The sequence below is a fragment of the Myotis daubentonii genome, chromosome 17 (genome assembly GCF_963259705.1).
Source record: "Myotis daubentonii chromosome 17, mMyoDau2.1, whole genome shotgun sequence".
Taxonomy (NCBI): domain Eukaryota; kingdom Metazoa; phylum Chordata; class Mammalia; order Chiroptera; family Vespertilionidae; genus Myotis; species Myotis daubentonii.
The window spans coordinates 46,307,796-46,322,108 of record NC_081856.1 but is presented as its reverse complement, the minus strand read 5'-3'; the positions used below and the strand labels follow the sequence as shown (position 1 = coordinate 46,322,108).

Below are 14,313 nucleotides of genomic sequence, written 5' to 3'. Positions count from 1 at the left end.
AGGCATCTCAGGAAGGACAGGCAAAGAATGAGGGAGGAAGTGGGTGTCTTTTCCCAGCGGTGGGGAGGGGGTGTGGGCAGTGGGCACTCAGGCAGGCCTGGAAAGGGTTGTCCATTTTGGGGTGGTGCCTCGGAACCAGATGAGACCATATACCCCAACTCCACTCAGTCTTTGCCATGGGGTTTGCCCGCATTCAGGGTCACCAGTGCTGCCGTGGTGTGGGAGGAAGATTGGGATGGGAGGCCTGGGGTCAAGTCCCAGCTGTTCGATCGCCGTGTCACCTGAGGAAGTCAGTGAAGGTGTGTCGGACAGAGTGAGACGAATACACGTACTGGAGCCTAATAGTTCTGTGTGTAAATCTCAGCTCTGCCTTTACTTCCAATGTCTTATGCAAGTGGCCCCTCTGAAGGCAAGGACTACTGGATGTCTTACTCATCCCCGTGTTCCCAGCACCCAGGAAACAACAGGTACTCAATGTTGAATGAATGAATCTCTTTAAATCTCAACTGTGAAAATTATATGAGTAAGTGTCAAGCCTAAGCATTTAGCAAGTGCTCAGTAAATATTACAAAGAGGACAACGGGCCCTAACCGGTTTGGCTCAGTGGATAGAGCATCGGCCTGAGGACTGAAGGGTCCCAGGTTTGATGCCGGTCAAGGGCATGTACCTGGGTTGCGGGCACATCCCCAGTAGGAGGTGTGCAGGAAGCAGCTGATCGATGTTTCTCTCTCATTGATGTTTCTAACTCTCTATCCCTCTCCCTTCCTCTCTGTAAAAAATCAATAAAATGTATTTTTTTAAAAAACAAAAACAAACAAAAAAACAACAGAGGACAATGGGCCCAGCTGGCGAGGGTGAAGAAGAGGACCCTCACCAAGGAGGTATTATGTGATGCTGTTTTCCTTGCCCCCCAATTGAGAGGCATGATGAATGTGTCTTCTGAAGAGCAGGCGTTGGAGCCAGATGGCCTTGTGAAAAATGAGCCAATCTATGCTTTGGAATGTTCTAATGTGGAAACCCATAGCCAAGCATAGGCTACAAAAAATATTATCTTTGCTATGTTTAGAAGCAACCACCATCTTTCTCTGAGTAATAAGCCAAATGTTCAGACTTATGACTTAAGCACTGTAAGCGAATGAAATCTTTATCAGATTAATATTTTCAAAATATTATCCCTATTGCACTTGCAGTCTCGCTTGGGATAACTCTGCCAAGAAGGAGTCATTTGCTGGAGAGAGTTGCACATGAAGAGGGGAGAGGGCCTTGGGGGTGGCGGTGAAGGCAGAGCGCTTGCCAGCCACTGGGCCAAGCTCTTACAGCTATAGAACAATCTCTGAGGACGTAAAGCACCCCAGATGGCCAGGCTCTTTGATTCCCAAACACAGCAACCTAGTGAGAGGCCCAGAGGGATGCTTTAAGAACACCTGTGACTGCCCATGTGGCTCAGTGGTTGAATGTTGACCTATGAACCAGGAGATCATGGTTTGATTCCCGGTCAGGGCACATTTCAGACTTGATCCCCAGTGGGGGGTGTGCAGGAGGCAGCTGATCAGTGATTCTCTCTCATCATTGATGTTTCTATCTCTCTCTCCCTCACTCTCTGAAATCAATAATATATATGTATACAAAAAACCTGTGACCAATGTTGTCCAAAGAAGAATTCTGTATAGTTGTGATTTAAAGGATTTTTTGGGGGGCCCCCTCTGCTTAAAAGTCTTGTCCTCATGGTCCTGTTTAATACCAGAAACATCTACATTTTGGAATGTCCCTATGATCACACATCTGGGTCTTAAGGCAACTAGATCCAGGCCTTGATGTGAGAAGGAAAAAACAAAAGAGAGAACAATAATGCTATTGAATATCATTTATCATACACTCCCTATCTGTGATACTGTGATCAAAGAAATATATATTTGGTCTTTGTCCCATTCTGGGCACATCTAGCAGTTTTTCTTTATCCACAGGGGATATGTTCCAAGACCCCAGCGGATGCCTGAAAACACAGGTAGTACCCCTAAATATACTACCCTACACAGGCACACATACCTTTTCACTTTAAAGATGCACTTTATAGCTTCTCTTTGGCATATCCAAATGGCCAGCATCGCTACTCTTTTTTTTTTTTTAATTTTTTTTTAAAATATATTTTATCGATTTTTTACAGAGAGGAAGGGAGAGGGATAGAGAGTTAGAAACATCAATGGGAGAGAAACATCGACCAGCTGCCTCCTGCACATCTCCCACTGGGGATGTGCCCGCAACCCAGGTACATGCCCTTGACCGGAATCGAACCCGGGACCCTTGAGTCCGCAGGCCGACGCTCTATCCACTGAGCCAAAACAGTTAGGGCAGCATCGCTACTCTTGTACTTTGGGGCTTTATTATTTTTGCATCTTGCTTTTGGAACATATGATGTAGTTTAAAAAGCTGCTCATGTCAGCCCCAAAGTTGCTCATCTGAAAGTAATTCCAGTTGAGTAATGTAATGATTGAAACATTTCAGAGCTTTTTCCAGGGTGTCCAAACTCTTCACATGGCTTAGAAATTCTGCATCGCTCTCCGACTGTCCCCAGCTGTTGGGAAGCCTTGACCAAGTCTCTCCGTAGCGCCAAAGGGGTTTTCATACCTTTAACTTCTTTAAAATATTTTTCAGTTGATCTTATAATCGGGCTCTGATGGCAGCACAATACCAGAGACAAGAACAGTCCAAGGAGGGTAAATATGATTGTAAACATTCCTGGAATCATCTGATGGGAGAATTTTTGAACCTGGAGTCTGGGAACATCTAAAATTCTTTCTGAAGACCTGACAGGATTCTGCTGAGAAGATTAATGGGAAGAAAACTGCATGGGAAAAGGCTGTAGTGGTTGTTACCATGACTTCCTGTCTGCTTATTAGGAATAAAAAGTAATTAATAGTAATTGTGAATTAAATACATAATTCATGAATCCAGAAAAGTTGATCCTTAGCTAAATTGATAGTGTCCTAATTCAGGGAGCAAATACCCTGTCACCCACCAAGATGACTCTATGGCTAAGGCTCTCATAGCAGAGCAGGCTCCACCGTGTACCATCAGGGCGAAGGCGTGCTCACCCTCAACAAATGCTTTTTTTCCTTAATTTCCTCTCCTTTCCGTCACTCTCAGAATTTGTCTATGCTTCTTTTATGTTCTAAACATGATTTTATAAAAGGGCTATGGGCATTACTGATGTTAAGCTCTATTAAAGAGCTGGACATAAGAAGAAAACTATTCAGGGCAGAATTCCAGAAAACACGGACCCAAATGACTTCATTCCTAGCTGAATTCTCGTATGGCTCCTCAGCCCAGGAATTAGGGTGTTTGGGGGAAACAGTTATGGATGCTGACCTCGCTTGTACTGTGCATCACAAAGCAACTCCCAGTGTTCAGAAAGCGCCTCAGGCGGCCGTATTTTAGAATCCCTTCAAGGATTTTAGAAATAGAGATAGATCTCACCAATTATAGTCTCTTCAGTCAACTGTTCCTGCCCCCCCTCCCCCCCGCTCCAGGTATAATAAAGCACATGATTTGATTCACTTACTTTTTTAAGTACTTGCACAACTTAGAATTTCATGGATTTCCAGACCATATATTTTGAAGGTCAAGACTTGTTACTGCTTTACACATGTTCTGCCTGCTGTTCAATAGGCATTTATTTATCTTACTGGTCTGGAAGGATGTTTATTATTCTTGTATCTCCAGAGAGTATCAAGTCTTGCTTCATTATGTGTACATGTGTCCACTGGTTTTGGTTTATATGGTTAACAGGCAAAATGTTCAACTCAACAGAATTGAGGCAACTTGTTCTGCCAAAAAGAGCAAATAACTGAACTTCTAGACCAGTGGTTCTCAACCTTCCTAATGCCGCGACCCTTTAATACAGTTCCTCATGTTGTGGTGACCCCCAATTTCATTGTTAGAAATTGAACATAATTAAAGCATAGTGATTAATCACAAGAACAAAATGTAATTACATATGTGTTTTCCGATGGTCTTAGGCGACCCCTGTGAAAGGGTCTTTCAACCCCCAAAAGGGTCGCGACCCACAGGTTGAGAACCACTGCCAAAACCAAAGGCCTTGGGAATGCTTTGGTCTTTCAGTAATCCTATATAATAAAAGCCTAATATGCAAATCAACAAATGACGGAACAACTGCTCACTATGACGTGCACTGACTGCCAGAAGGCAGACACTCAATGCAGGAGCTGCCCCAGCCACAGGCCCCAGGCCACCTAAGGCAGGTGCCAGTGGGGGCCCCCCCAATCACTCCACTGGAAGCCCCAAGATCGTCCCTGATCGCCGGCCAGGCCTAGGGACCCTACCCATGCACGAATTTCATTCATTGGGCCTCTAGTGATAATATGATTCCTTGAAAATAAGCAGGACAAGCAATAATGCAGTTTTTTTAAGTGACCTAAATGTCAGGTCACAGTTACTCTTGGTCAATAACACACAAGCAAAAATATCCATAGAAGCTGCTGAGGATGTTAGACTATCCCGTAGGTGGGGGAACCATTTGTGAAGTAAATATGCTTTTGGTGTTTCTGGATTTTGTTCTCTTTGGGTTGTCTTTTAATGTGTGGTGATACAGGAGAGAACCTCACCCATCATGAGCCTCCCAATGGCCTCATGTGGAAAACAACAATGAAATGAAACACAGGTAAAGAGTTTGAAGCACAGGATACAAGAAAGCAATACTGAAGTCTTAGAAACAGAGTTTGAATATTTTCTTTGGTTTTCACTTTTTTTACTTTAAGACTAGAAACCCACAAGCAGGATTATTTATGAAAACTATAACTCCATGGCCTGCTTCAGCCATGACTGTAGGAGCACCTTTCTTAGATCTGAGTTCTTTTCAGAAAATTCTGAGAGGTTGTGTAACATTGAATGCTTTCAAGGCTCAAATCAGGAGTCAGAAAACAAACAGCTCTGGGACTAGAAATGCTTCCAAATCTCTAAGGTTCTCATTTACATTTAAAAATTCTAGCATATTTGCCTTAAACCCATTCCATGGTCATGAGAGCAGTGAAATTTTATTTCACCGTAGACTCCTCCTCTTGGGCTAACTCTACGTGGAAGGCAATTTTGATGAACAATAGGCAACCGTTGTTATCCAGCCCTTTTCTCAACAAATGCAAAGAACAAGGAAGCAGAACCAAAGAGATTAGGGCAACAAAACCAACCACAGCCAACATTTATTCTTGATTTTTGTCACGACTTCTTTCATGCTTCCTTATTTTCCTCCACACATTAAATAGACAATAACCAAAAACTTTATTAATATACACATAAAGAAAACATGGGCAGCATGCAAGTGTAGTAGGTAGTACGTGAACCCAGCCAGTGGTTGTTTCTGCCGTGGGCCTCTCTGTGGCCTGTGGAGGGCTTGTGGCGCTCCCAAGTAGAAGAACCGCAAATGAAGAGCAACACAAGCCACAGTGAACTAAAGAAGACTAACACCACCCAAGAGTTTCTGTTCAAACTAAGGAACAAAGTTCATCTTTTAATTTTAAATAAAACTTCACTTTGTTTTTTTTTTTCTCCAACAAATGTTTTTAAATTAGTGAAATACTAAAGGAGAAAGGAAGGAGACAAAGGATGGATAAGAAGCATAAACTGAATCCAGGAAGTTCTGTGGTGGATGACTGATAAATCTCCTTGATAAAGAAAAGAAAAACCCAGACTATTTCATCATCCCATCTTTCCCTAAAGGGGAAAAACACATATATTTTGTTTTGGGATAAATAGCTAAGGCTTTTGCAGAGGGGAAAGTGTCATGAGAAAATAGAAAATATCTCTGATGTCTATAGCACACAAAATACTTAAAAGTAATAAAATATTAAAGGGCAAGAAGGCATATCTGTAAAAAATTATAGTGCATATGTTGGATGAAAAGCAAAAATTATGGGATTAAATGGTGGTGTTATCCAAATAGCACTTGGTACAAATATTTCTTTTCAAATTCAATTTCTCAGAGGTGTGGCTTCAGATCCCTGAGCACTTTCAACATTATCTTTGCCTTTATTCTTCTTCATTCGTATAAACACAACTGTTAAAATTACACCTGAAAGAGAAAACTCAGGGTCAAATAGATGGAATCTTAAAATGTACTGTCCCATTTATTTATAAAGCAGTAAGTACCCTGGTAGGAAAAAGTGACTCATACAACTTCATTTATGCTTGTGGTTCAACAAAATTGTTTTGTCCTGGTGAAAAGGGGATTGTAGGCCTTTACCTTCTTGGATAAGTAAGCTTATCACTTTTCTTATTGTCAGTAAGTATGCACCAAGTCCTAAATCCTATCTAAACTGGTAGCTATTGCTTGGTCTCTATCAAAGAATATAGAGTCTAATGCCTGCACTACTCTGAAAATTAAGTGTGTAAGCATCAGACAGAGTTCCTGAACTTTGTATATAGTCAATAAACGTTGATTCCAGTCTTTCATCCCTTTCCACAGGAGAAATAGTCCAATCAGAACAACCAGAAAGTTGTTCTCAGACGTGTTCACCTGCCTAAAGCCTACTTTCACTGTGTCCACATCAAAGAGCACATTTTCTTTGTCACCTTCCTCATGGCTCCAGATTGAGACTATCTAACCTCTGAGATTTCTCCCATTTCTGAACTCCTTTAAAATTACATTGTGCCTTTTAGCACTAAATGTGTACTCTAAATCAGAGACCGATATGGAAAAGGGAGTAGTTGTTTTTTAATTGATGTGGCAGCTAAGTTCACAGGAGGAATCCTGGCAGAAAAGATTGGATGCTCAGAGACCCATTTAGAAACTTAAACAAGGACCCTGGCAGGTGGCCTCTGGTGGCTCTGGAGCCCCTCCAAAGAAGCGCCCCAATCTGGGGGGGCACTACCCCCACACACCTCTGCCACCCACACCAGAGGCCTACATGCTACATCAGTGCATCAGCAGCAGTCGCAACTGAACACCACATCCAGCTGAGCCGGGGGTCTCTCCCACATACCAGTGTAATCATGACAATTGTGCCACTGGGCCCCATAGAACACCTCTACATAAGGGCACTCTCAATGCTGTAGGACATGGCTGATCTACCTGATATGTACAGTAAACACAGAGACTTAGGCAAAAGAGGAGACCGAGGAATATGCTCCATACGAAAGTACAAGATAAAACCCCAGAAAAAGGACCCAATTGGAGCGAATGTTATCTCCAAGGAATGGAGATAAGCAATCTACCAGATAGAGTTCCAAGTAATGATCACAGGATGCTCACTGAGGTCAGAAGTATGGATATACACAGAAAGAACAAAAAGATGGAAAATGTAAAAGAGAACCAATAAGAACTGAAGAATACAAGAAACTGAGATGAAAAAACGCACAGAGGGAATCAATACCAGATTAGCTTATGAAAAACAAACAAACAGATAAGTGATATGGAAGACAAAGTAATGGAAATCACCCAATTAAAATATCAAAAAGAATAAAATAAATTATCAGGAGAGTATAAGAGACCTCTAGGACATCAAGTTTACTAACATTTGCATTAAAGAGGCTCCATAAGTAAAAGAAAAAGGACAGAAAACCTATGTGAAGAAATATTGGCTGGAAAATTTCCCTAGCCTGGCAATGGAAACAGATATCCAAGCAGGGGTGGGGAACCTTTTTTCTGCCAACGGCCATTTGGATATTTATAACATCATTTGTGGGCCATTTAAAATGATCAACTTATAAATTAGCCTGCTATAGTTTGTCAAACATTTAATTAACTCACCCCTAATGCCTTGGTAGGGCCAGACCAAATGATTTCGAGAGCCTTATATGACCTGTGGGCCAGACATTCCCTACCCCTGAACAGGAAGCACAGATAGTCCCAAACATGATGAACCCAAAGAGACCCACATGAATAATTTAAATGTCAAAAGTTAAAAACAAAGAGAAAAATCTTAAAAGTAGCAAGAGAAAAAAAATTACATACAAAGAAATCCCCATAAAACAATCAGCTGATTTTTCATCAGAAACTTTGCAGACCAGAAGGGAGTGGCACAATATATTTAAAGTGAGGAAAGGAAAAACCTATAACCAAGAAATACTCCACCAGATAATCTTACTCTTCACAACTGTAGGAGAGAAAATGAGTTTCTCAAACAAGCAAAAGCTAAAAGAGTTAATCACCACTGCACTGGCATTGCAAGAAATATTAAAGAAACTTCTGAGAGCTGAAAAGAAAAGGCCAAAACTAGATATAAGAAAATATATAAAAGGAAAAAAAAATCTCACTAGCAGAGGCAAACATGTAGCAAAACTAGTGGATCAACCACTTATAAAGCTAATATAAATGTTAAAAAAACAAAAGCTGTAAAATCATTTATATCAACAATAATTAGTTAAGAGATACAAACATACACACACAAAGAAAGATATATAATGTCAAAAACATAACATGGGTGAGGGATAGAGATGTAGTACTTTTAGAAAGCATTTGAACTTAAGCAATCAACAACTTAAAATAGACTATTATATACTATTATATAATCTCATGGTAACCACAAACCAAAACCTTTAATAGATACACACAAAAATAGAGAAAGAAATCTAAATATAACACTAAAGAAATTCATCAAATCACAAGGGACGAAAGCAAGAGAAAAAGAAAGGAACAGAGAAGAACTACAAATATAACCAGAAAACAACAAACAAAATGGCAAAAAACACATATCTATCAATAATTACTTTAAATATAGACTAAATGCTCCAATCAAATGACAGAGTGGGGCTGAAAGGAAAACATATCAAGACCTATACATAATGTTGTCTACAAAAGACCCACTTCAGATATTTAGATATTCACAGGCAAAGTGAAGGGATGGAAAAAGACATATGCAAATGGAAATTAAAAGAAAGCGGGGGTAGCAACACTTAGACAATATAGACTTTAAAACAAAGATTGTGCTGAAACCGGTTTGGCTCAGTGGATAGAGCGTTGGCCTGCGGACTGAAAGGTCCTAGGTTCGATTCCAGTCAAGGGCATGTACCTGGGTTGCGGGCACATCCCCAGTAGGAGATGTGCAGGAGGCAGCTGATCGATGTTTCTCTCTCATCGATGTTTCTAACTCTCTATCTCTCTCCCTTCCTCTCTGTAAAAAATCAATAAAATATATTAAAAAAAAACACAAAGATTGTGAGATGAGACAAAGAAGGGCATCACATAATGATAAAGTGATTAATCCAACAAGAGGGTGTAACACTTGTAGACATCTATGCACCTAATGTAGGAGCACCCAAATATATAAATAAATAAAATACTAACTGACATAAAAAGAGAGATGGACAGTTACACAATTATAGTAGGGACTTTAATACCCCACTTTCATCAATGAATAGATCATCCAGAGAGAAAATCACAAGGAAAATTTGACCTTAAAGGACATATTAGACAACATTAACTTAATAGATACATATTAACATATATATTTTTTAAGTGCATATGAAACATTCCCCAGGATAGAACACATGTAGATCACAAAATAAGTCTCAATAAACTTAAGAAGACTGAAATCATATCAGGCATCTTTTTTGACCACAATGGCATAAACTAGAAGTCTACAGTGGGGATAAAACTGGAAAAAACACAAATACATACAGACTAACCAACATGCGTCTAAACTACCAAGGAATCAAATAGGAAATTAGAAACTATCTTGAAATAAATGAAAGCACAACTCTTTGAAGTGTATGGGATGCAGCAAAAGTAGTTCTAAGAGGGGAGTTCACAGCTATAAAGGCTGACTTCAAAAAAAAAAAAAAAAAGAAAGAAAGAAAAGAAAATCCCAAGTAAAAGTAAAAAATCTAACTCTAAACCCAAATGAACTAGGAAAGAAAGAACAAACCCAGAGTAAAGAGAAGGAAAAAATAATTAAGATTAGAGCAGAAATAAATGAAATAGGAATTTAAAGAAAAAAACTTAAAAAGAGGTGGTTCTTGGAAAAGAAACAAAATTGATAAAACTTTACCCATACTCAAAGATAAAAAGAGAAGTGGCCCAAAGAAATAAAATCAGATGTAAAAGAGAAGGTGCAACTGAAACCACAGAAATACAGAGGATCACAATAGATTACTATGAATTATAATTGTACACCAACATTTATGCTTTAAAGCCTCATATTTCCCAAAGTAACCAATCAGGCAATGATAGGAAGAGGGTGATACTAAAACAGTACCTCCAACCAGGAAGGTTTGATATGGTTTACTGGTGACCTATATTCTTGGCTATATCCCAGGTTGCCATTTGAGCAGCCACCAGAGCAACCCATTAAGACAGACCCGTAGGTGAGCTAATGTTTCTAAGGACCAGAACAGAAATCCTTGAATCTGAGAGATGACACTCACCAATGACCAAAAATGTAGTCAGGAGTATGCCAACTGTCGCGCCCACAGTAGGTATCCCAGGCATATGACCTACTGGCCGGAAACACCTCCCTTCCACACACGAGCAGAAAGTGACTGAAAAGCAGAACAGGATTTGGTAGTTTAGGTTTTTAAGTAAACAATTGCAGAGTCTCATATCAAAGGTGACAAGTCTTTCAAACTACGCTTGGAAACAGACGCTATCCCAGGTTGTCTGCAGCAAAATGCCTACCTGGTAAAGAGACAGTCCCCTCCAAGGGTGGCTGACCTCCATCGTTGATGCGGATCAGGACGTTATAAACTCTCTCCTCGAAGCGGGTGTGTTTGGTGGAGAGTCTGGCATGAGTGCCTGTCAGAATAAGGGTAAAATGAATGGCAACTTCAGTACCCAGATCAGCAGGAATCAAGCTCATATTTGTATCACATACTGAGGGTGACTGGGAAACGGTTAAATATGAGTTAAACCTCCCAAAGTATCTCCACTCCACATGTACCTTCCATAATGTCAAAAGGAGTTAATGCATTTCAAGTCCTCAGTTTATGATTTAGAAACAAATACTAAATACAGTCAGTTATCATAATCTCCAGCAGTTACGTTCATAAAGTTGCCATGAACACTGAATTATAAAGAAAAAATATTTGAAGAAATTATTGCTGACTTCCCCACACCCCAAATTTAATAAAAACTAAATTCTCAATCCAAGAAAATCAGCAAATGTTAGGGGAAAGGAAAAAAACCCCCACAACTATGAAAAGGCACATAATAATAAATTGCTTAAAGTTAGTAATAAAGAGAAAATCTTAAAAGCATCCAGAGTAAAAAGACACATTACATTCAAGGGAACAAAAAAGAAAAAAAATTCAATGCAGAATACAGTGGAGAAATCTTTAAAGTACTGGGAAAAAAGCTCAATAAATTGAAATGTATTCCAGTCAAATGTTCTCTGGTCACTATGGAATTAAATTAGAAATCACTAACCAGAAAGATATAGAAAATACCCGAATATTGGGGAACTAAATAACACACTTCTAAATAACTCATGGGTCACAGAAGAAATCTAAAAAAAAAAATTAGTATTTTAAACTGAATGAAAATGAAAACACAATACATAACTTTGTGGAATGCAGTTAAAGTGACACTAAAAGCTAAGTTTATGGCACCAAATGCCTATATTAACAAAGAAAGAAGTTCTAGAGTTAATTACCTCAACTTCCACCATAATGAAAATAATACAAGAACAAGTTAAATATAGCATAAGAAGAAGAAAGAAAATAATATATATCTACAAGCAATGAAATACAAAACAAAAACACAATAGAGAAAATCAATGAAATCAAAAGCTGGTTCTCTGAGAATATCAATAAAATGAATAGCCTTTAGCCAGATTGATCAGCGAAAAAAAAAAAGAGACATTATTTTCCAATATCAAAGTGAGGTCATACCACCACAAAGCCTAAAGATATAAAGAGAATAATAAAATAATATTACAAATAGCCGAGACCGGTTTGGCTCAGTGGATAGAGCGTCGGCCTGTGGACTGAAAGGTCCCGGGTTCGATTCCGGTCAAGGGCATGTACCTGGGTTGCGGGCACATCCCCAGTGGGAGATGTGCAGGAGGCAGCTGATCGATGTTTCTCTCTCATCGATGTTTCTAGCTCTCTATCTCTCTCCCTTCCTCTCTGTAAAAAATCAATAAAATATATATTTTTTAAAAAACACCAAAAAACCCCCCAAAAAACCCAAATAACTTGTGCCAATAAATTAAATAAATCAAATGAAATAGACAAATTATTTGAAAGATATAAACTACAAACTCAACCAAGAAGAAGTCTATAACTTGAATAGCCCTGTATCTATTAAAGAAGTTGTATTTGTAGATAAAACTTTCTACAGACAAAACTCCAGACAAATACCTTGGCTTGTTCCTGATCTTAGAGAGGAAGCTTTCCTCTTTCGCCGTCACGTCTAAAGTTAGCTGTGGGTTTTCACAGATGCCTTTTGTCAGGTTGGGGACTTTCTCTTTTATTCCTAACTTGCTGAGAGGGTTGTTTGCTTTTTAAAAATTAGGAATGGGTGTTAAAGTTTTCAAGTGCTTTTTTTTGCATCTATTGAGATGATTGTATGGTTGATTTGTGTGTGTGTGTGTGTGTGTGTGTGTGTGTGTGTGTGTTTAATTTGTTAGAAATTAAAATGCACTGTTGAAAATGAAAACGCAAGCCACAGCCTGGGAGAAAATGTTTGCAAACAGGTACCTGACAGATCATGTGTATCTTTACTATACAAAGAATGCTGATGACTCAACAATAGATGCCGAACAGCCAATTTTTTAAAAATGGGCACAGCATTTGTCCAGACGCTTCACCAATGAAGATATATGAATGGTATATAAGTGAAAAAATGCTCACCATCATTAGTCACCAGGGAAATATTAATTAAAACCATCATGAAATACCATTACACTCCCACTAGAATGGCTAAAATTCAAGAGACTGAGCATAGCAAGTATTAAGGAGAATGTTGAGGACTCTCACACAATGGTGGGACTATAAAATGTTATACACTACTTGGAAAGCAATGTGACTGTTTCTTAAAAATTTAACCATACAGCTACCATAGTACCCAGCATTGCACTTCTAGATATTTAATCAAGAAAATGGAAGTATATGCTCCAACAAAATACTTCTTCACAAATGTTCATAGCAGCTTTATTTGTAATAGCAAAAATTGGAAGTCGCCTAAATGACAACCAATTAGTGAGTGAATAACAGATTGTGATAGATTCATACCATGGAATACTACTCTGCAATTAAAAAAAAAAAAAGATGTATTGATACACACAACAACATGGCTAAAACCCGAAATAAAGATGCTCAGTGAAATTAGCCAGGTGAAAAAAGATTACATATTGTATTACTTTATTTTGATAAAATTCTTGAAAATGCAAACTAATCTATGGTAGATAGAAAGAAGATCAGTAGTCACCTGGTGACGGGGGAAAAGCAGAGTGAGCTGAAACTGGGGACTCTGAGAGCCTGTAAAACTTTTTTGGGCGGGAGGGGGGGTTGAAATAGAATTATCCTGATTGTGCTGACTGCATTCAATGGTGTTGACATATGTCCATTTTTATTTATTTATTTATTTTATTTTTCAATATATATTTTTTTATTTCAGAGAGGAAAGGGTTAGAGAGATAGAAGCATCAATGATGAGAGAGAATCATTGATCAGCTGCCTCCTGCACACCCCCTCCTGGGGATCGAGCCTGTAACCTAGGCATGTGCCCTTAGCCGGAACTGAACCTGGGACCCTTCAGTCTGCAGGCTGATGCTCTATCCACTGAGCCAAACTGGTGAGGGCATATGTCAATTTTTATAAAATTGTATGCTTTAAATGTGTGCTGCTTATTGTATGTCAGTTATCTATAATAATAAAAGTGTAATATGCTAATCAGACCAGATGACCTTCCGGATGAAGCAGGGGCTGCGAGGGAAGCCGGGTCCTGGGTGCCAGGGGGAAGCCGGTGCCAGCAGCCGGGGGAAGGAAGGTCTACTCTTGCACGAGTTTCGTGCATCGGGCCTCTAGTATTTCAATAAAGCTGTTTTTAAGCATCATTATGAAATCTGTTTCTCAGCTGCCATTGGAAATTTTGCAAATGCTGCTCAGATTATCCAACTATCCATCTCCATACACTCCAGGGGTGGCGGTGTGTGAGCCATCTTTCCTCCCTCCAAAGCCTGGGGCTCTCTCCCCTCTGGGGAGCTCCCCTCTGCAAGTTCCCAAAGCAGGCGGCTCCTCCCTGGAGCCTGGGGAACGCCCCGTGCTGAGTGCTGCAGGCCCATCGAGGCACATAAAAGCCCATGTCATCATCCATCAGTGTTTTCCTTGTGGACGAAAGGGGCCACATGCTGACCTGACAAGCTC

General features: G+C 39.6%; 1 protein-coding gene across 2 annotated transcripts in view; it reads right to left on the bottom strand.

The window, feature by feature from the left end:
- Positions 1-5,182: 5,182 nt before the first annotated feature.
- CDH17 (cadherin 17) overlaps positions 5,183-14,313 on the bottom strand; it is a 39,543-nt gene continuing 30,412 nt past the window's right edge. For both annotated transcript variants that reach the window (XM_059672234.1, XM_059672235.1), the window contains 3 exons: positions 10,625-10,741; positions 10,375-10,488; positions 5,183-6,082 (listed from right to left, as the gene is read on the bottom strand). In XM_059672234.1, the coding sequence (XP_059528217.1) occupies positions 5,982-6,082; positions 10,375-10,488; positions 10,625-10,741 (332 nt within the window). In that variant the 3' untranslated portion in view covers positions 5,183-5,981. The remainder of the gene's footprint in view (positions 6,083-10,374; positions 10,489-10,624; positions 10,742-14,313) is intronic.